Here is a 23,469-nt window from a genome sequence, read left to right on the forward strand (position 1 = left end):
TAAGTAAATATTAGTTGGATTATAGGAATAAATATCAACCATTCTTATTTAAAATATGTAGTTATAGAAAGCATTTGCTTTAAATAATGCTGGGCAATATGTACTGAGGACAGATGTTCCTCTATTAACACATTATAAGCAGGAAAGTAATCAAAGAGAAGTAATTTTTTTAAGGGATATTGAAATAACTTTTAAAAAATTTACAGTAAATTGTGTTCTGCCATTTAACCTCCTAATACCGGGTCTTTGAAATGAAGAGATATTTAAATGTTTTTCAATAACATATATATATTTATATGTTGTTAATATCTGTGTTCTTATTGTTAGTTTATAAAATGCAATCTGGAGGCCACCTGAGTTGATCAAAGCTTAACTGCACTTCTGAATCTGAAAACTATTTGGCTGTGAGACAGTCATATTCTGCTCTAGGAAATGTATAATATAGTAATATAATATATATATGTATATATATTATGGATTGATCTATCTGTCTATCTATCTAGATTTTCTGTTGAATGCCAGAAAAGCTCTGTTATAAGACTCATGAGCTAAGGTTGTCATTCCATGATACCTGTATGTTTCCTCTTGTAGCCGAATTTAAATGTCAGCCTGGCAGATTTCAGTGTGGAACTGGGCTCTGTGCTCTGCCTGCTTTCATCTGTGATGGCGAGAATGACTGTGGGGACAATTCTGATGAACTCAACTGTGGTAGGTGATTATATTCTTACCTACTGAACATAAATTGAAATCTTAATTAATTATGTTTGCACCGGTTTAAATTCAGATACAGACTTTAACGCACATTTTTCGTTCTTTTTATCTTTTAGACACACATGTCTGCCTCTCAGGTCAGTTCAAGTGTACCAAGAATCAGAAATGCATCCCAGTAAACCTCAGATGTAATGGGCAAGATGACTGTGGGGATGAGGAAGATGAAAGGGACTGTCGTAAGTCACCTCTAATTGCTCTGTCTTATGTCTCTCAACTGAAATTGCTCCAAAAATTATTATTGTTCATCATGAATATATACTGTGTAGAAAATATAACTGCAATGATGGCAAAATAATTCCACATAGATATCTATAGGGATGGATTATTTAAGAAATGCTATATGAAACCAAATAGAAAATTTAAATGGGTGGATCTTTACTAAAAAGCTACCTAGAAATTATGACAAACACAAAGGAACATGCATTCATCCACATCATCCTTAAGAGATGCAGCAAAAACAAATTATCAGTGATTATAGTGCTTTTTAAAAAATGATTTTTTACTATATTACATAGCTACATGTAATTTTCTTCTGTTGATTTAATTAGTTACTTGAAATAAACACCATTTTTATTAGAGATTGCTTTTTTCCTAGTAATGACATATTAGGTGTATGAAAAAACAAAAATCTGGGCAAAATAACTGAATAAAATTATTCATTAAAAACTAAATAATGCTTCTCCTAGAATATCTTAACAAGGTACTTCAAAAAATAATTGTAAAATATTTTTACTTCTGTTCACCTCTTATTTCAATATCTCATGAAAAATAAATAATCATAAAATGGAAGGCAGAAGAGTTTACATCATATGCATATGTGCCCCTAGGCAGGCAGGCACATGCACATACACACACACAGGATCTGAACCATAGGGCACCTGTCAAGTTCAAGCTCTCAGCAGAACTGCTGTCAACATTTCTGTCTTGCTGAAGTTTTATTTTATTCCTCTAAAACTTTTATCAGTAAATAATGTTCAGTCATCCAGCAATTTGATTAAGATGGTGCATTCAGAATAAAGTCAGTGCCAGTTCTTTATGGTTAGCCATTCTAGAAGCTGATCTATTAAGTTGATGAAGATTTGTGAAGCAGTTTATAGTTTCAGTCAGATGTTCGCCTCGTCTCTCAAAACCTCAGCACAACTAGAGGTTTTAATAAATTCTATGCTTTTTATTCTCTCATTCACTAATATCTTCTGATTTATGTCTTTTCCTATTTATAAAAATGTCTCTGTGTAAATTCTTAAATTTATCTGAAAAAATATATTTTGAAAAAACCTGAATTCTTTTTTTAAGTTAGTTTCAAGATATTTAATCAAGGGTAGGTTGATTTTGAAAACTCTTATTTTTATCAAATCCATCATTGAAGAAATATGTTTTATTTATTTCTACTGAAATAGATAATAGGAATACATTGCAGATAATTAAAAGTTAAAACTTATCACCTTCAGGGCCTTATTAATTAAGAGAAGATACATTCTCAATTGATTAACATAAAATTTATTTAATCTTTTTTAAATTAAAACATCTATTCTTGTCCAAAGCTGAATTTTAATAGATGCTTTCCTTTGAAGCTGAAAACAGCTGTTCTCCAGACTACTTCCAATGTAAAACTACCAAACATTGCATTTCCAAGCTGTGGGTTTGTGATGAGGATCCGGACTGTGCAGACGCATCAGATGAGGCTAACTGTGGTGAGTGTTTTGTGGATCTTACTTATTGTATTTATCTCATCATCTGAGATGGCCAGAGTGAGGCGAATTTGAACACAATTCTGATACAACTAGTGTATACACCTGTGGCGGATTCATGTTGATGTATGGCAAAAGCAATACAGTATTGTAAAGTAAAATAAAATAAAATCTGAAAAAAAAAAAAAAAAAGTCCCTAAAAGTTTTATCCCTGTGTTCTGAGAGTCAGTAACCTCAGGTTAGCCATTTTCTAAAAAGCATGGAGGGTTAAGACAGAAGGGTAAGTATTGTTTTAGCATCAGTCAAAACTTTCTAAAAGGTGGATCTAAAAGGTAAGATAGAACTATCATCTTATATTAGCATATGCACATGCTATTAGCGTTTAATGAATAGAAACAATGAAACTATTTTCTTCTTGTTCTGCTGCTGCCTCTGCTAAGTCGCTTCAGTTCAGTTCAGTTCAGTTCAGTTCATTTCAGTCACTCAGTCCTGTCCGACTCTTTACGACCCCATGAATCACAGCAGGCCAGGCCTCCCTGTCCATCACCAACTCTCGGAGTTCACTCACATTCATTTTCATCGAGTCAGTGGTGCTATCCAGCCATCTCATCCTCTGTCGTCCCCTTCTCCTCCTGCCCCAAATCCCTCCCAGCATCAGAGTCTTTTCCAATGAGTCAACTCTTCGCATGAGGTGGCCAAAGTACTGGAATTTCAGCTTTAGCATCATTCCTTCCAAGGAAATCCCAGGGTTGATCTACTTCAGAATGGAAGTCTTGTCCAACTCTGTGCGACCCCATAGACGGCAGCCCACCAGGCTCCCCCGTCCCTGGGATTCTCCAGGAAGAACACTGAAATGGGTTGCCATTTCCTTCTCCAAAGCATGAAAGTGAAGAACGACAGTGAATCGCTCAGTCGTCTCCGACTCCTAGTGACCCCATGGACTGCAACCCACCAGGCTCCTCTGTCCATGGGATTTTCCAGGCAAGAGTACGGGAGTGGGTTGCCATTGCCTTCTCCATCTTATTATTCCAAACTTCACTTTCCTCCTTAAATGTCATATAATTGTCCTTTTATCCAATGATTATTGTTCATTCTTAAACATGGTGGCGAGGAGGAGGGAGAAAAACAATAATAAAAGCATTTTCTTGTTTCAGTAGGTGACAGTAATCACTTAAGATAGCATATTTCTAAAACATTAATATTTTCACTTAAAGTCAGTTATTTTATTTATAATATATTATAACTTATTAACATTGCAGAAATAAAGAAATATGTATTCATTTTGTTTAAAGCATTTTATTCTATCCTGACAATGTGAAACAGAAAATGAAAGTTATTGTTATGTGTAACTCATTTTTATCAACATCTAGTAAACATTAATTAAAGCTAATCACTTTAGGTAAATCCAGCAAACTTTTCATTTTGGGGGAGGCAAAAGAACATTTCATATAGTAATTAAGTAGAAAAGACAAAGTTTGTCTAAGCTAAAGAAAGAACTTCCAAGCTTCTAAGAAAAAATTGTCTTAAATGTATCATCTAGATTCTACCTTACTCTTTCACTCCTCTGGGAGAAATTAACATAATGAAAAGCCTTTAGGTTCTTTCAAGTTTCATTATATTGAAAAAAAAATTCATGAGCTGCATGGATAATCATAAGCAATATAGTGTCTTTAAGAGTTGTTGTTGTTTAATATTGTCTCCTGTGTCTTCAGGACATGCAACCACCGTGGCTTATTCATTTTCTAATATCATAAAACCACCATTCATCACTTTTGTGGAATTGGTCTTCCTAATCAACTCACATGGCCTCAAACTACATCCATCACCAGTTTGTCTAGAACAGTTATCAGTTTTGCAGACTAATTTACATTACTGGCTGTTTTACTCTGTTGTCTTTTGTATTTTTGTTTACCAAATGAACTTGAAATAGTGACTTATATTACCTATCTGAATAATTTACTAAGTGAATTTTTTTAAAATTTTATTCTTCTTCCTCACTTTGATGTGATTTAACTCTTTTGGAACATTATATTATTCAAACTGATAATTATTAATCGTCATCATCATAATGCCTATTATTTATGTGATGTCCATCATATGGCCCAAGAAATGTGTTCAGAGCTTTGCAGTGATTACTTCATTTAAAGTCTTTATTATCCCTATTTCGTGAATGAGAAAAATGAGAGCCAGGAGTAACTTGCCTCAAATTGCAGAGTTAACAAATGGTAGACAGGGAATTTGAATGCAAAGTTATTTGACATGAAAGCATCTGCTCTATGAACATAGCATGAATCCAGCTCATTTTTTCCATATAAAGAAAAAATTATTTAAATATTTTCTGTTATAAATTTATATAGAATTCTCCTAGCCACAATTAACTGCTTTAAGTTCTAGACCTGTATGATAATACTTACATACACACAGAAAAAAGAAGATAGTTTGAAGAAGGGTTGCCATTTGTTCTAAACCCACTCGAAAATGATATTGCGGACAGGTGCTAATTTAATTAAAAGGAACTTCATCATATTTTAGCATGGCATTTGTCAATCCTTATTTTACAAGGAGCTTAAAAGGCCAACTTTTCCCTTCTGTCTTCAATACATATAGAAATGCAATGTATTTTTGCTAATCCTGTTAACACTCTGGTGGGATAGTTCATTTTTGATGCTTTATTGAGTCAGACAGCCATTTTGCTTTTTTGCATTTCTTTTCCATGGGAATGGTCTTGATCCCTATCTCCTGTACAATGTCAGGAACCTCCATCCATAGTTCATCAGGCACTCTATCTATCAGATCTAGGCCCTTAAATCTATTTCTCACTTCCACTGTATAATCATAAGTGAATTGATTTAGGTCATACCTGAATGGTCTAGTGGCTTTCCCTACTTTCTTCAATTTCAGTCTGAATTAGGCAATAATGAGTTCATGATCTGAGCCACAGTCAGCTCCTGGTCTTGTTTTTGTTGACTGTATAGAGTTTCTCCATCTTTGGCTGCAAAGAATATAATCAATCTGATTTCGGTGTTGACCATCTGGCAATGTCCATGTGTAGAGTCTTCTCTTTTTGGAAGAGAGTGTTTGCTATGACCAGGGCATTTCTTGGCAAAACTTTATTTGTCTTTGTCCTGCTTCATTCCGTATTCCAAGGCCGAATTTGCCTGTTACTGCAGGTGTTTCTTGACTTCCTACTTTTGCATTTCAGTCCCCTATAATGAAAAGGACATCTTTTTTTTAATGTTAGTTCTTAAAGGTCTTGTAGATCTTCATAGAACCGTTCAGCTTCTTCAGCGTTACTGGTTGGAGCATAGACTTGGATTACTGTGATATTGAATGGTTTAGCTTGGAAACAAACAGAGATCATTCTTTCATTTCTGAGACTGCATCCGAGTACTGCATGTCATACTCTTTTACTGACCATGATGGCTACTCCATTTCTTCTAAGGAATTCCTGCCCGCAGGAGAAAATGAAAGATATAAGCATCTGAATGCAGAGTTCCAAAGAATAGCAAGAAGAGATAAGAAAGCCTTCCTCAGTAATCAATGCAAAGAAATAGAGGAAAACAACAGAATGGGAAAGACTAGAGATCTATTCAAGAAAATTAGAGACAGCAAGGGACATTTCATGCAAGATGGGCTCGATAAAGGACAGCAATGGTATGGACCTAACAGAAGCAGAAGATATTAAGAAGAGGTGGCAAGAATACATGGAAGAACTGTATAAAAAGGATCTTCATGACCAAGATAATCATGATGGTGTGATTACTCACCTAGAGCCAGACATCCTGGAATGTGAAGACAAGTGGGCCTTAGAAAGCATCACTACGAACAAAGCTAGTGGAGGTGATGGAATTCCAGTTGAGCTATTTCAAATCCTGAAAGATGAGGCTGTGAAAGTGCTGCACTCAATATGCCAACAAATTTGAAAACCTCAGCAGTTGCCACAGAACTGGAAAAGGTCAGTTTTCATTCCAATCCCAAAGAAAGGCAATGCCAAAGAATGCTCAAACTACCACACAATTGCACTCATCACACCCGCTAGTAAAGTAATGCTTAAACTTCTCCAAGCCAGGCTTCAGCAATACGTGAACCGTGAACTTCCTGATGTTCAAGCTGGTTTTAGAAAAGGCAGAGGAACCAGAGATCAAATTGCCAACATCCACTGGATCATGGAAAAAGCAAAAGAGTTCCAGAAAAACATCTATTTCTGCTTTATTGACTATGCCAAAGCCTTTGACTGTGTGGATCACAATAAACTGTGGAAAATTCTGAAAGAGATGGGAGTACCAGACCACCTGACCTGCCTCTTGAGAAACCTATATGCAGGTCAGGAAGCAACAGTTAGGACTGGACATGGAAAAACAGACTGGTTCCAAATAGGAAAAGGAATATGTCAAGGCTGTGTATTGTCACCCTGCTTATTTAACTTCTATGCAGAGTACATCATGAGAAACGCTGGACTGGAAGAAACACAAGCTGGAATCAAGATTGCCGGAAGAAATATCAATAACCTCAGGTATGCAGATGACACCACCCTTCTGGCAGAAAGTAAAGAGGAACTCAAAGCCTCTTGATGAAAGTGAAAGAGGAGAGTGAAAAAGTTGGCTTAAAGCTCAACATTCAGAAAATGAAGATCATTTCATCTGGTCACATCACTTCATGGGAAATAGATGGGGAAACACTGGAAACAGTGTCAGACTTTAGTTTTTTGGGCTCCAAAATCACTGCAGATGGTGACTGCAGCCATTAAATTAAAAGATGCTTACTCCTTGGAAGGAAGGTTATGACCCACCCACCTATATAGCATATTGAAAAGCAGAGACATTACTTTGCCAACAAAGGTCCATCTAGTCAAGGCTATGGCTTTTCCAGTGGTCATGTATGGATGTGAGAGTTGGACTGTAAAGAAGGCTGAGCACTGAAGAATTGATGTTTTTGAACTGTGTTGTTGGAGAAGACTCTTGAGAGTCCCTTGGACTGCGAGGAGATCCAACCAGTCCATTCTATAGGAGATCAGCCCTGGGATTTCTTTGGAGGGAATGATGCTAAAGCTGAAACTCCAGTACTTTGGCCACCTCATGCGAAGAGTTGACTCATTGGAAAAGACTCTAATGTTGAGAAGGATTGGGGGCAGGAGGAGAAGGGGATGACAGAGGATAAGATGGCTGGATGGCATCACTGACTCGATGGACGTAAGTCTGAGTGAACTTCGGGTGTTGGTGATGGACAGGGAGGCCTGGAGTGCTGTGATTCATGGGGTCGAAAAGAGTCGAACACAACTGAATGACTGGACTGAACTGAACTGAACTGATTGAGTCAGAAAGAAATGTATCACTCCTTAAAGATTAACCCTATCATGCCAAGGCCTTTTTATTTGAATTTGAGTTACATGTTTTATTGTGGGAGAGAATGCACCTTGCCTCTAAGTAGGAATGAGCTTCATTATTGCACATCAAGTGGCCTAGCAGAATGAATCATAGGCTTGCAATAAGTGCCATTAAGGAAATGTTTCAACACCTCCATGTGCAAACAGGTTTTAATGCAAGTGCTTTCTGTATTTTTCTTAGCTCTGTGCTTCGTTTACTTTAGGGGGGGATTCTATTTCACTCTTGGAAATCACCTAACCCTTACATCTTATTTTTCAACACCAATATTTGTATTTATCTATAGTTTAATATCTAATTGGCTTCTGTCAGTTCCAAAGTTCCAGTATTATTATTTTTTTCTAACTTGACCTAAATTAAACTGTTTGGGTTTTTTGCTTTTAATGGTAAATAATAACAGTATAGAAGCACACATACAAGTAAACAATGTATACATGTTAAATAGGGTAATAAATAACCAGTAATGTGTAAATATTTTAAAAATTATTTCATTTTTAGTATTTTTACCAAAATACAACAGATCAATTGCATTCAACCCAGTGTGATTTTTGAGATCTTGAGTACTTGCAAATTTAACAACTAATATTCAACATGTATAAAAATTGTATGGTAATCATTTCTATATTAGAATACAGAGATTTTGAATCACTTGGAATACATGTAGATTCAATATATTAATAGTTTAAGAGTCTTTTCCAGTACACTAGTCATGGTGAGATTTTAAATTTAAAAATTAAATTAACTATATAGTTTCCCATCTTGTACACCTAGTTTTTGAGATGGTTAATTTAAATCCATGAAAGCTACATTTGGCACATTTGGAATTAAATTGAAAAATATTTTTTAAACATCTTTTAAATGTATTTCTGTGTAAGTATACATATATATATATATATATATATATATATATATATATATATATGGCCTTCACAGTCATAGCAAATGCAGTGGGTCCATCTTATCATCAAGTTCCACACTAGCAGATATGGAGGGCTGACTGTCCTAAGCCATTTTGTATGAGGGACAGATACCATGGATTTTGGTATCTGTAGGATTACTAATCCCTTTTGGGTACCAATGGAATATTGTAGTGTTAACTTTATTTTGTGAGTTGCTAATAGTTATAAAATTACTTCTTTTTGCCCAAAGTTACTTATTCTTTTCTCACTCTATGCCTAAAGATAAACAAACTTTTTAAAATAAGTGTATAGATAGATATACACACTTTTACTAGACTCTTGGAAGGCTGTTTCACTGTGTATTACAACATTAAATCATGCCACATTTGAAACCCTGACCACAACAAATGGATTACTCCAATTGTGGCAGCTCGGGGGTGTTCATTCGGAATCTTAGTTTCAAGCTTCGTCCACCTTCTGCCTGCCGTTTTCTCTTTTAAGTAATAAAATACAGATTTCAGGATTTGACAGATGTGTACTAGATTCATACTTCTACTCTGTCATCTGAGTTGAAACGTGTACAATTTGACTCTGATAAGATGATATCAAAATATGTCTTTCCATTATGTCCTATCTTCCTGATTTATAGTTTAGAATCTCCGTTTCCTAGAAGCCTAGGAAACATTCTCGTCATCAGTTTTCTGTGTGAGGTTTCCCAGTCAGTTCTGTACTCACCACTCCACTCTCTGGAATCAGCTCTTTATGCTGGCACTTGCCTTTCCTACTTTCTTCTCTTGCCTCCTACATCTTTTTAACTTTACTTAAAATTCTGTGTCATCAAAGAGAGTCTTGCTTTCACGTTGGTTCAGAGTCCTTCGCTGCTTTTGAGCCATCTTGATTTATAACCAACCTGCTGCTTGGTTAATTATATTTATTAATGAATTTGTTACAATCATACTAGCCAGGGCTTGTGAGAGGAATTTGGCTTTCCCATAGTAGCCTTGTACTTTCACAGCCTGGATTTCAAACATGACACTGAACATACTCAAACCAAAAGACAGAATCTGTCAATACTCACTTTTATTTTCTAATTAATGTTTGTTGAAGAAATTTGAATAGGGTCCTCAAGCTGTGAGAATATAGGAAAAAAAATGCATTTTTAAATTAAAATGAGTACATGTTAAATTATAAGCTATTCCAAACATACAGACTTGTACAAAAAGTTATATAGTTATATACCATGTACCATTTTTAATAGATTTTAACATTTGGCCTAAGCTGTCTCTTAAAACATCCAAATCCCACAATAACAACTTATGCCCTTCTCTATACTTTGCCTTTCCCTTCCTCCCCTTGTCCTGAAGTAGTCATATATCATTTGCATGTATTTTTAAAAATTTATAATGTTAGTATTCATTTATTAATATGTACCTAATAGTTTATAGTATTGAGGGACTGACGTTGAAGCTGAAACTCCAATAGTTTGGCCACCTTATGCAGAGCGCTGACTCATTTGAAAAGACCCTGATGCTGGGAACGATTGAGGGCTGGAGGAGAAGGGAATGACAGAAGATGAGATAGTTGGATGACACCACCGACACAATGGACATGGGTTTGGGTAAACTCTGGGAGTTGGTGATGGATAAGGGGACCTGGTGTGTTGCATTCCATGGGGTCACAAAGAGTCGTACATGACTCAGGGACTAAACTGAACTGAAAAGTTTAGAAAAGATGGTATTATACCTTCTATATTAATTTGGAGCTTAAGGTATTTTAGTAGTATAGTGTGTTCATATGAATATTTCCATATAAAGATAATTTCTACATATTTCAATTATTACAGATTTGTTGGCAAATAAAGTACAAAAGCAGAGAAGGAAATGGCAACCCACTCCAGTATTCTTGCCTAGAGAATTCCATGGATAGAGGAGCCTGATGGGCTGCTGCCCATAGGGTCATACAAAGTCGGACACGACTGAAGCAACTTAGCATGCATGTATGCATTGGAGAAGGAAATGGCAACCCAATCCAGTATTGTTGCCTGGAGAATCCCAGGGACAGAGGAGCCTGGTGAGCTGCCGTCTATGGGGTCACACAGAGTTGACATGACTGAAGCGACTTAGCAGCAGCACCACCAGCAGCAAAGTACAAAAGACTTTATTCAAACTGTGCTATAGACCCCACGAAGTTTCAGTTTTCTGCTCAGTTGCTCTAATTGTCATCTTGCATGAAAGTTCATTAAAAGCAGATGTGACAGGGCCTAGAGGCAGGAATCTATTAATCCTATAGGCAATATTAGACTAAATGTTATACTTAGGATGGAGGGCTTGGAATCAGACTGAAGAGGAAAGCCCTGATACTGATGATTGTAGTAAAATAAGTCATGGTATTTGAGTTTAGTGACTTGTGAATTTAGTTATTTTCAAATTTTTTATTAATTTTTACCTGAAATAACATTTAGTAAAAGTTAGTTCCATGATTTCAAGATAATCTAGGGGGAAATACCTTTGTTCACATATGCAAGAAAGAATGATAAACTAAGTTCTGTATCTTGGGAAACAATCCACACTTATATGTTAATATGTTTGGTTAAGGCATCTGTTACTGTTTTAATTCATGTTTCCTGAATTTAAATATAGGTTACAAATGTATGTATTCTGATTCTACCCTGCTAGTGGCTGTGACTTTTGTGGGAGGGGTGGGATGAGGGGGTTGATTCCCAAAGAAGGCTGATGGGAGACCAATTTTAAATTTTCAGATATGTAGCATTATGATATCTCTTAGTTATTTGGAAGGGTGGACTTTGAATGTTTATATTAGCAGGTGGTGAGGAGAAAAGCCTCTAATCCTCATATTCTCTGGGACCCCTTTTCGTCTCTGCTACCTGATGAGTTGTTCTACTGTAACGAACTCATGCTTGGAGTGCTGGTGTCGCCACTCTTTGCTTAAGTGTGTGTGTGCTCACTCACTGAGTTGTGGCCGACTCTTTGCAACCTCATATACTGTAGCCCGCCAGGCTCCTCTGTCCATGGCATTGCCTAAGTGTAGGTTCGGCTATTTTTCTCTATGACTCCATTCTTGGGTGAGCTGCTGCTGCTGCTGCTGCTGCTGCTGCTAAGTCGCTTCAGTCGTGTCCAACTCTGTACGACCTCATAGATGGCAGTCCGCCAAGCTCCCCCGTCCCTGGGATTCTCCAGGCAAGAACACTGGAGTGGTTGCCATTTCCTTCTCCAATGCATGAAAGTGAAAAGTGAAAGTGAAGTCGCTCAGTCGTGTCCGACCCTCAATGACCCCTTGGACTGCAGCCTTCCAGGCTCCTCCATCCATGGGATTTGCCAGGCAAGAGTACTGGAGTGGGGTGCCATTGCCTTCTCCACTTGGGTGAGCTACAACGTCATAAATTTCTGCTGTATATGAAAACTTTTGAGCTAAGATCTTCTCAGACACACATGATCCTGCAAATCTCCAGGTCATGTCAGGAGCCAGGGAGACTGCCTCATGCTTATCTATTTAGCTACTACCACTTTTTCATTCTATTTTATTATTTTTAATTGGAGGAAAATTGCTTAACAGTGTTGTGTTGGTTTCTGCCATACAACATCACAAATCAGTATAACTGTATACATATATATGTATGTATACCTTCCCTCTTGAGCCTCTCTCCCACCCTGACCCCCATCCCACTGCTCTAGGTCATCACAGAATACCAGGCTGGGCTCCCTGAATTATACAGAGCTTTCCACCAGCTATCTATTTTACAATTAGTAGTGACATATATACACCCACTTTTACTGTCATTAAATCAGCCCTTCCTGAGTTTTGTTGACTGTGTTATACACTTGATGCTAGATGTTTCTCCTCAAAGCTTGGCATCTCCCGAAGATAAATATGGTGCTTCCAATAGAGCCCTTGAAGAAAAGCCTGTCTGCAGGAACAGGGCCAGGAAATTGTCTTCTAGCTTTTGTACAAATAAATGAATGAATTACATGTGAATCATTAAATAGTCTAAGTGGAACACTTTTTAATAAATTATCAGCAATAATTTTTATGCACTGATTGTCTCTGAAACAAAAGAATGTGAAACTATTTGGTGATGCTTTATTATGTTCCTCTCAATAAGAGGAAGCTGTAAGATTTTATTTTTATTGCAGAAAACTAGAAAGGAGTCCATACAATAAGTCAGGAGACCTACTGAATATTCCAGACTCTGAATTGATCTGAAATAAAAGCAAGGAGACCTAAAATAGCTTTTTGTTAGTAAGGCTATGGTTGAGTTTGTAAAGGAGAAGAACTTCAGGTTTATTTTAATATCTGGGTTGGAACAGTCGATTTTTTTAAAGAAACAGAGTCACAAATTTAACATTCTGTGATATTTGTGCTTGAAAAACTTCATCTTTATCGTACTGCTCCCCTTATCCTTGACCAAGTACATTTGACTCTCTTAAAATAACACACACACATGCACACAAACCCTAGTTGCAGATATATAGCAGTACATAGGAAGTATTAGATGCTTTCTTAAAAAATAAATATTAAATGCAGAACGTTAAAAATTTGCCTCCTTTTACTACCTTTAGAACAAAAAATATGTACTTCTTTTAGTTTGTAAGATTCTATTCTCATATGCTTTGGGCTGGCTATTTCCTCAGAGAATATTCTATTATTTTTATTTTCAGTCAGTATTTAGTTTTGTTTTCTACCATGTGTATCTGTTATATGCTGTATTCTTCCCTCAGTCGTGTCAGACTCTTTGTAACAGCATGGGCTGTAGCCCACCAGGGTCCTCTGTCCATGAAGTTTCTAGGCAAGAATACTGGAGTAGGTTGCTATTTTTCTCCTCCAGGAGATCTCCTGACCAAGGCACGGATCAAACCTACTTCTCTTGAATCTCCTGTCTTGGCAGGAAGATTCTTTACAATTAAGACACTTGGGAAGCCCATATCTGATTATACTGTACATAAATGAATGTGTGTGTGTTGTGTTACTTGCTCAGTCATATCTGATTCTTTGTGACCCCATAGACTATAGACCCCCAGGCTCCTCTGCCCATGGAATTCTCCAGGCAACAATACTTGAGTGGGTTGCCATTCCCTTCTTCAGGGGATCTTCCTGACCCACGATTTGAACTCAAGTCTCCTGCATTGCAGGCAGATTCTTCAACATCTAAGCTACCAGGGAAGCCCCACAGTAATGAATGAAAATAGGTAAAATGAAGGATTGTATTGCCTTTTCTCAACAACACCCCCAGGTAAAACATCTCTGTGTAGAAATTATTTATTCCTTTAAGAAAACTTAAATTTGACTTTGGAGGAGGATGGTTACATATATGTATGGCTGAGTCCTTTCACTATGACTATCACAGTATCATTTGTTAATTCACTATACACCAATACAAAATAAAAATATTTTTTATTTTTTTAAATTTTTTATTTTATTTTTTTTGGCATTTTTTTAAATTTTTTTAATTTTAAAATCTTTAATTCTTACATGCGTTCCCAAACATGAACCCCCCTCCCACCTTCCTCCCTGTAACATCTCTGTGGGTCATCCCCATGCCCCAGCCCCAAGCATGCTGTATCCTGCGTCAGACATAGACTGGCGATTCAATTCTTACATGATAGTATACATGTTACAATGCCATTCTCCCAAATCATCCCACCCTCTCCCTCTCCCTAAACTTAGGTTTCTGCTTTTATGTTAAAATCAGTTTGAGGATCCAGGTGGTATCAGATTTTGTTTACAAAAAGACTGTACATTTTCTGCCATTAATACTTAAGGACAAAATATATTAATGCATACTCATTAATGTATAGAAGACCTATTATAGACTTGTGACTGTAACATTTGTTAACTTTGTGATATTGGGATATATATGGTATAGATGATGATTCTGATAGTCATATCTATGTTTCAATCAGCTTTAGATTCAAAGCCTTGGATGCAAAGTCTTTGGGCTAGATTTTTCATGTCATCACACCACTGTTCAAATATGGTTCCTTGTTCAAATTTCATGTTGAAAATTATGGGAATGGAAAGACAGGGGATATATAGTAGGATTTAGTATGATACAGAACTATGTTACCTCTTGCTGGATTATGGATGCCAGAGTAAATTATTGCCTAGTTTTATTTGAATAGCTTTGAAATATTTGTTGTTCTGTTCCATTGCTAAGTTATGTCTGACTCTTTGCAGCTCCATGAAGTGCAGCACATCAGGCTTCCCTGTCTTTCACTATCTCCCAAAATTTGCTAATCATGTCCGCTGAGTCTCTGATGCTATCTAACCATCTCATCCTCTGCCATCCTCTGCCATCCTCTTCTCCTTTTGCCTTCAATCTTCCCAGCATAAGACTCTTTTCCAATGAGTTGGCTCTTAGCATCAGGTGGCCAAAGTATTGGAGCTTCACCTTCAGCATCACTCCTTCCAATGAATATTCAGGGTTGATTTCCTTTAGAATTGACTGGTAGGATCTCCTTGCAGTCCAAGGGTTTCTCAAGATCTCCAGAACCACAGTTCAAAAACATCAATTCTTGGTGCTCAACCTTCATTATGTTCCAACTCTCACATCTGTACATGACTACTGGAAAATCATGGCTTTGACTATATGGACCTTTGTTGGCAAACTTATGTCTCTGTTTTTTAATACACTGCCTAGATTTGTCATAGCTTTTCTTCCAAGTAGCAAGTGTCTTGATTTCATGGCTGCAGTCACTGTCTGGAGTAATTTTCTAGCCCAAGAAAATAAAATCTGTCATTGCTTCCACTTTTTCCCCTTCTATTTGCCATGAAGTGATGGGACTGGATACCATGAACTTCCTTTTTTGAATGTTGAGTTTTAAGCCAGCTTTTTCACTTTCCTCTTTCACCCTCATCAAGAGGTTTCTTTTCTCCTCTTCACTTTCTGCCATTAGAGTGATACCATGTGCATATCTGAGGTTGTTGATATTTCTCCCAGCAATCTTGATTCCAGTTTGTGAGTCATCTAGCCCTGTATTTCATGTGATGTACTCTGAATATATGTTAAATAAACAGGGTGACAATATACAGTCTTGACATACTCCTTTCCCAATTTTGAACCAGTCCATTGTTCTGTGTCTGGTTCTAATTATTGTTTCTTGACCTACATACAGATTCCTCAGGAGGCAGGTAAGGTTGTCTGGTATTCCCATCTCTTTCAGAGTTTTCCACAGTTTGTTGTGATCCACACAGTCAGAGGCTTTTTTGTAGTCAGTGAGTGTTAGTCACTCAGTTGTGTCCAACTTTTTCTGAACCCATGGGCTGTAGTCTGCCAGGCTCCTCTGTCCATGCAGTTCTCCAGGGAAGAATATTGGAGTTGGTTGCCATTTCTTTCTCCATGGGCTATTCCAAATGCAGGGATCAAACCCAGGTTTCTCATATTACAGGCAGATTCTTTACTGTCTGAGCCACCAGCCAATGAATCAGAAGTAAAAATAATCTTAACCTTCTAATTAAATTTGTATTTTTCAAATCCAAAATTCTTGAAAGAAATTTTAGAAAGATTATGAACATAAATCCTTCATGGTAAGTTTCCTTTAATGCAAAGCATAATTGACATGAAAAATATGGTTCAATTACTAGCGAGATAAAAGAGAGAGAGCAGATCTACACTGTGACCTGAAGTTTTTCATTTCTATGGATCACATTATCCATATGAGTATAACTCATCTTCAAAATCCTTTATTCTAAGAACGAAACAAAACATCAGTATATACATGTTTCTCTTGATACAGTTACTGGGTTTTGACTGATACTTGAGAAAAAGCAGAATACAAACTGATACTATCTGTATTAAAGATTGAGTAAATCCTATGTTTTTGATTATTGGTATTTCAGTTCAGTTCAGTTGCTCAGTCATGTCTGACTCTTTGTGACCCCCATGGATTGCAGCACACCAGGCTTCCCTTTCATTCACCAACTCCCAGAGCTTGCCCAACCTCATGTCCATTGAGTCGGTGATGCCATCCAACCATCTCATCCTCTGTCATCCCCTTCTCCTCCTGCCTTCAATCTCTCCCAGCATCAGGGCCTTATCCAATGAGTCAGTTCTTCGCATCAGGTGGCCAAGGTATTGGAGTTTCAGCTTCAGCATTAGTCCTTCCAATGAATATTCAGGACTGATTTCCTTTAGAATTTACTGGTTAGATCTCCTTGCAGTCCAAGGGACTCTCAAGAGTCTTCTTCAAGACCACAGTTCAAAAGCATCGATTCTTCAGTGCTCAGCTTTGTTTATGGTCCAACTCTCACATCCATACATGACTACTGGAAAAACCATAGCTTTAACTAGACTGACCTTTGTCGACAGTGTAATGCCTCTGCTTTTTAATAGGCTGCCTAGATTTGTTCTAGCATTTCTTCCAAGGAGCAAGAAAATTCATGTATTTGTATTACATTCATTGTATATGTTACTTAAGCAATCAAATTTCTAATTTTAGTTCATATATTTCTACTTAAACTAGTAATAAATTACAGAATATGTGTATATCTGCAATAATATTATATTAACCATTTTTTATAAATATTAATATCAAATATTAATATTAAGTAAAGTAACGGTATTTTATTTTAGTTCATAATCAATTATTCAGGAATTGAGTATTTCACAATTAGTTCTATGACCAAACATTGCATAATGAAGAAACTAGAAGAAATTAAAGAGAATTGCACAGGGAATAATTTTCTAAGCAGCCAGTAAATACTATGTAACACCCTACTTCAGATCAGTTCAGTCACTCAGTCAGGTGAGACTCTTTACGACTCCATGGACTGCAGCATGCCAGGCCTCCCTGTCCATCACCAACTCCCAGAGCTTACCAAAACTCATGTCTATTGAGTTGGTGATGCATCCAACCATCCCATCCACTGTCATCCCCTTCTCCTCCTGCCTTCAATCTGTCTCAGCATCAAGGTCTTTTCAAATGAGTCAGCTCTTCATATCATGTGGCCAGAGTATTGGAGTTGCAGCTTCCACATCAGTCCTTCCAATGAACACTCAGGACTGATCTCCTTAAGGATGGACTGGTTGGATCTCCTTGCAGTCCAAGGGACTTTCAACAGTCTTCTCTAAGACCACAGCTCAAAAGCATTGATTCTTTAGTGCTCAGCTTTGTTTATGGTCCAACTCTCACATCCATACGTGACTACTGGAAAAATCATAGCCTTGACTGGATGGACCTCTGTTGTACATCACCAAAGTAATGTCTCTGCTTTTTAATATGCTATCTAGGTAGGTCATAACTTTCCTTCCAAGGAGTAAACGTCTTTTAATTTCATGGCTGCAGTCACTATCTGCAGTGATTTTTGAGCCCCCCAAAATAAAGTCAGTCAGTGTTTCCACTGTTTACCCATCTATTTGCCGTGAAGTGATGGGACCGGTTGCCATGATCTTAGTTTTCTGAATGCTCAAAGTATTGCACAATTGCAGTCATCTCACACACTAGTAAAGTAATGCTCAAAATTCTCCAAGCCAGGCTTCAGCAATACATGAACCGTGACCTTCCTGGTGTTCAAGCTGGTTTTAGAAAAGGCAGAGGAACCAGGGATCAAATTGCCACATACGGTGGATCATCGAAAAAGCAAGAGGGTTCTAGGAAAACATCTATTTCTGCTTTATTGACTATGCCAAAGCCTTTGACTGTGTGGATCACAAGAAACTGTGGAAAATTCTGAAAGAGGTGGGAATACCAGACCACCTGACCTGCTTTTGAGAAATCTTTACGCAGGTCAGGAAGCAACAGTTAGAACTGGTTGTGGAACAATGGACTGTTTCCAAATCAAGAATGGAGTATGTCAAGGCTGTATATTGTCACCCTGCTTATTTAACTTATATGCAGAGCACATCATGAGAAATGCTGGGCTGGAAGAAGCACAAGCTGGAATCAAGATTGCCGAGAGAAATATCAATAACTTTAGATATGCAGATGACACCACCCTTATGGCAGAAAGTGTAGAAAAACTAAAGAGCCTCTTAAAAGTGAAAGAGGAGAGTGAAAAGGTTGACTTAAAACTCGGCATTTAGAAAACTAAGATTATGGCATCTGGTCCCATCAACATCCTACTTATATACCACTTAAACCATTTGGTACATGATCCACAGCTTGCCAGTCATGCCATGCATGTCACACATTTGAAAATATTGTCCTCCTCTTGATTAACTGATAGTATGAAGTTCAAAAAGTTGAGATTAAGTACAGTGTCAAATATCTTTATTTGCATGATGAAAGTTTTGAAAGTATTGTAAGAGTAATATTAGCATGAATTAAATAGATTGCATGATTATTGAGAAGAGAATATTTGCTCGTGCTAATGAGCAAATACACTTAGAATTCTCTCAAAAAATTTTCACCATGCAGAAGTGAGGGTTATTTAAGTTGTGATTTGTTTTCAGTTTTTTTGAAATTCAGTATAAGAAAGTATTTTTTCTTATTTTGTGAAATTTTGTAATTAACCACTGGGCATGAACTATCCAGATTCTTTTTTGGAAGGTACTGTTAAGTCTTGGCTCAGGATGCTGTATTTGTTGGCAGTGAAACAAATGAAAGAAATGAACATACTAAAATCTCTGGTTTGGAATACTTAACACAAAAGTAATTACATGCGACTCTATTGACTAAAGGTATGACTATTATTAAAAAAACTATCAGGTGTGGGGGAAGATTAGCAGAGCCAATCTTGAATTCCAGAGCTTTTTTTGTGCTATTTAGCTTTCACAGCTGGAATTTACTACTTCCTTATAGTACAAAAGTATTCATCCACCAGTTTCTTTTTTTTAGCATCTTACTGGCAGGTGGAAAGTGTTCACTAACCATGTTGCTGAATTAACATGAAAGGCATTTCTAAACCACAGCAAAGAATGGAGCTGAATATGTCGAGAGTCCACTCTGTTTCATCTAGAGTGCCTATATTGTTATGATAATCATAGAATTTATTGAAGGAAAACGATCATTAGAGGTCATCTGGTTTTCACCTCATAGGACCACGTCTATCATCTCTAATGATACAAACAAAAACACTTATTTTTGTCTAGATAAAATCCTCATACTACAAATTAAGCCATTTTTTTTCTTTTAAAAATATTTTCAATGGAAATATTGAATAACTACACACTATTCTTTGTGTTAAAGTCCTTTGTTTAAGCATTTGCAAAGTAATATTTTTTACATCTTTCTTCTGATCAAATAGTTTCATTTTCTTTAATCCCTCTGCTTTGTGTTCTATTTTTTCATTCTATTCATCAGCTGTATAGCTCTCTCCTAAAACCTTCAAAAATTCTATGGTTTGGTTATGATCTATGAAACAGAATGCAGCATTTTTAGTTATATATCTGCTGAGTATCTCCCATTCTCCATTACTGCATGTTCACTTGTGTATTCTAATATAGTGTTTGATTAAAAGCAATTCCAACTTCAACATTCATATTGTTGATCTGTGACTAACTTACATGATTACCAGCTTTGGAGATTTCACCTTCTACCAGCTTTCACTGTGATATATTTATGAGCTGCTTCTATGTTGTTGCATTTTTAAAGGTTCTAATGAAGTCAACTATCTATCTTGCCAAATTCTAAATTCTGAGAGTAGGAGCCATATATCTTCTATCCCCTAAAATATCCAGCGCATAGTATAGAATCTAGCATGGATAAACATTTGAGAAATGAGTGATGGAAGGAAATTTTTTTTAAATATAAGTTTTGATTTGGACTTCCCTGGTGGCTCAGATGGTAAAGCATCTGCCTACAATGTGGAAGACCCGGATTTAATCCCTGGGTCAAGAAGATCCCCTGGAGAAGGAAATGGCAACCCACTCCACTATTCTTCCTTGGAAAATCCCATGAACGGAGAAGCCTGGTAGGCTACAGTCCACAGGGTCACAAAGATTTTATTTGGTTTAGCCAGATATAATACCTTCTCCCTTAAACCTGAGCTTTTGGAGCCTAGTTTTCTTTCTTTGAGCATATATATATATATATATATATATATATATATATATATATATGCATGTATATATATATATATGTATATATGTATCATTTTGTATTTGTGTATAAGCTGCTTTTCCTCCTGTGCAATCCGATATTTCAGGCTTTACTAGTATACAAAATTGACTAATATTGTAAGGAAATTTCAATATATAGAAAAATTGACATATTCTGTCAAAGTTATACCATGAGATGTCCCTCCCCATCTATAGGAAGGTGAATGTGTTATGGCAGTAAAACCAGGCAGCTTTGCAAAAAGAGATCCACAATTCTGGGATTACTAGAAGCAGAGCACCATTCTTGATTTCAGTTTTTGTGAAGTGAGTAGATTTCTTCTGGCCTCTGTCATTTCCTCATTATAAACAGATATAATATTTTTTGTCTTTAGAAATGTAATGAGAGTGTTAAAAGAAATAAAAATATGAGAGTACCTAGTCAATGTATAAGTACATAATAGAACCTCAGCAAATAATTTTTGTCCCTTTTTTCAACACATCATGTTAGATATCTAGTATTGATGTAGGCTAAAGCAATTACACAGTCTGTAATGGAGACAGAAGGGAACAAATAAACTACTATGAAATCTTCTAACACATGAAAAAGTGGTTCTGTGAAATCTTGTATTTCTTGTCATGCTCTGTTGCTCTGTCATGTCCAGCTCTTTGCAACCCCATAGACTATGGCCCATCAGGCTCCTCTGTCCATGGGATTTTTCAGGCAAGAATACTGGAATGGGTTGCCATTTCCTCCTCCAGGGGATCTTTCTTACCTAAGGATCAAACCCATGTCTTCTGTGTCTCCTGTATTGGCAGGTGGATTCTTTACCACTGAGCCACCTCTCTGCATTTCTTGTCAGAAGAGAGGAAAACAACAAAATATAGAATTAATAACAGAAAGTTTGTGACTTTAGATAATAATGAAAAGTGAAAGTGTTAGTAACTCAGTCGTGTCTGACTCTGTGATACCATATACTGTAGGCCACCAGGCTCCTCTGTCCAGGTAGTGCTAGGCGGTCATTCCCTTCTCCCGGAGATCTTTCTAACCCGAGTCTCCTTCACTGTAGGCAGATTCTTTATTTTCTGAGCCCCCAGGGAATGCCCAGTGTAATAATAAATGTTAAATGGCACATGACTAGTATGAAACTTCAGGTATATGTTACATGGTATCCAGGAAGCCTTAGAATTGCAGTTCTGTATATACCCTACACGTTCCTGTGAGTCCTGTTTGGTTTAAAAGCTTTTTCAAAATGTAATTGGCATACAATAAAGTGTATATATATAAAATGTACAATTTGATAGGTTTTATATTTGCTATTGAATAGGTGTTAAATCGTCACCTCATTCAAGATAATGAACATGTTTATCACTCCTAGAAACGTATTTCCTTTTGCAATTGTCTCCCTCACCAGTCTTCCTGTATCCCTGTCTCTGCAGATAACAGCTTACCTGCTTTCAGTCACTGTAGATTAGTGTGCATTTAGATAAAACGGGAGTCAGACCGTCTGTATTCATTTTATCTGGCTTATTTAACTCAGCTAAATTATTTTGAAATTATCCTTTTATGTGGTTCATTGTATCAAATGTTCATTCCTGTATCTTGCTGTGAAGAATTATAATATATGAATATATCCCAATATTTTCAGTCTGTTTACCCATTTATGATCACTTGGGTTGATTCAAAGGGATTTTTTTCATTGAAATATTGCTGATATACAATATTCTATGCTACAACTATACTCAATAGTAGTTCACAATTTAAAGGTTATATTCTATTTATAGTTTTTATAAAATATTTGCTGTATCTGTCATGATATAACATATATTTTGTAGCTAATTTTATATCTAATAATTTTGTGTACCTCTTAATCCCTTGAATCAAGTTTTAGACTATTGCAAATCAAGCTGCTATGAACTTTCATGTATTAGTTTTTTCTTTAGATCACGTGATAAGTGTATGCTTAACTTTTAAAAAAATATCAAACTCTTTTCCAAAGTGGTTGTACCATTTTACATTTCCCTTGCAGTACTGGAAAATTCCAGTTCCTCCACATCTTGGCTAATACTTCTAAATTTTAGTCATTCTAATATGGCAACCAACTCCAGTATTCTTGCCTAGAAAATCCTATGGACAAAGAAGTCTGGAGGATTACACTCCATAGGGTTGTAAAGAATTGGACATGACCGAGCGACTGAGCACAATAGATGTGTAATGGTGTCTCACTGTGATTTTAATTTGCATTTCATTAATGATTAATACTATGGAATAGTATTTTGTATGCTTATTTGCTGTCCATCTATCCTCCTTGGATATACATGAAGTATGTATTCAAATAATTTTCCCATTTTTTATTGAAATATTTGTTTTTGCATTATTGAATTTTGCATGTTCTTATATATTCTAGATGCAAGTTGTTTTTTGGATAAATGCTTTGCAAATATTTTCTCACAATCCTTGCCTTGTCTTTTCATTCTCTGCTTCTCACTTTAGTTCAGTTTGCTCTTTTTGTGCTAGTTAATTATTGTGGAAGCTGAGGTCACTGATTGTAAAACTTTCTTTGTTATGATATAGGTGTTTCATTTTTTCAAAGTTCACCAAAATACTGCCTTAGCAGCATCTCACACATCTTTTAATTTTACATCTTTTATTGTTCATAATTTGGTCAATTTTGGTAGAGATTCCATGTGCCTTTGAAAAGAAAGTATATTTCGCTCTTATTGGATCTCTGTTTCCTTGC

At 36.5% G+C, this 23,469-nt stretch overlaps 1 protein-coding gene across 1 annotated transcript in view; it reads left to right on the plus strand.

Annotated features, from left to right (window-relative positions):
- The window catches only part of LRP1B (LDL receptor related protein 1B), a 1,834,206-nt gene that overhangs the window by 1,576,314 nt on the left and 234,423 nt on the right, over nt 1-23,469 (plus strand). Inside the window, exons 64-66 of the mRNA XM_052653145.1 lie at nt 592-708; nt 828-947; nt 2,343-2,462. Coding sequence (XP_052509105.1) covers nt 592-708; nt 828-947; nt 2,343-2,462 — 357 coding nt within the window. The remainder of the gene's footprint in view (nt 1-591; nt 709-827; nt 948-2,342; nt 2,463-23,469) is intronic.

The sequence above is a fragment of the Budorcas taxicolor genome, chromosome 2 (genome assembly GCF_023091745.1).
Source record: "Budorcas taxicolor isolate Tak-1 chromosome 2, Takin1.1, whole genome shotgun sequence".
Taxonomy (NCBI): Eukaryota; Metazoa; Chordata; class Mammalia; order Artiodactyla; family Bovidae; genus Budorcas; species Budorcas taxicolor.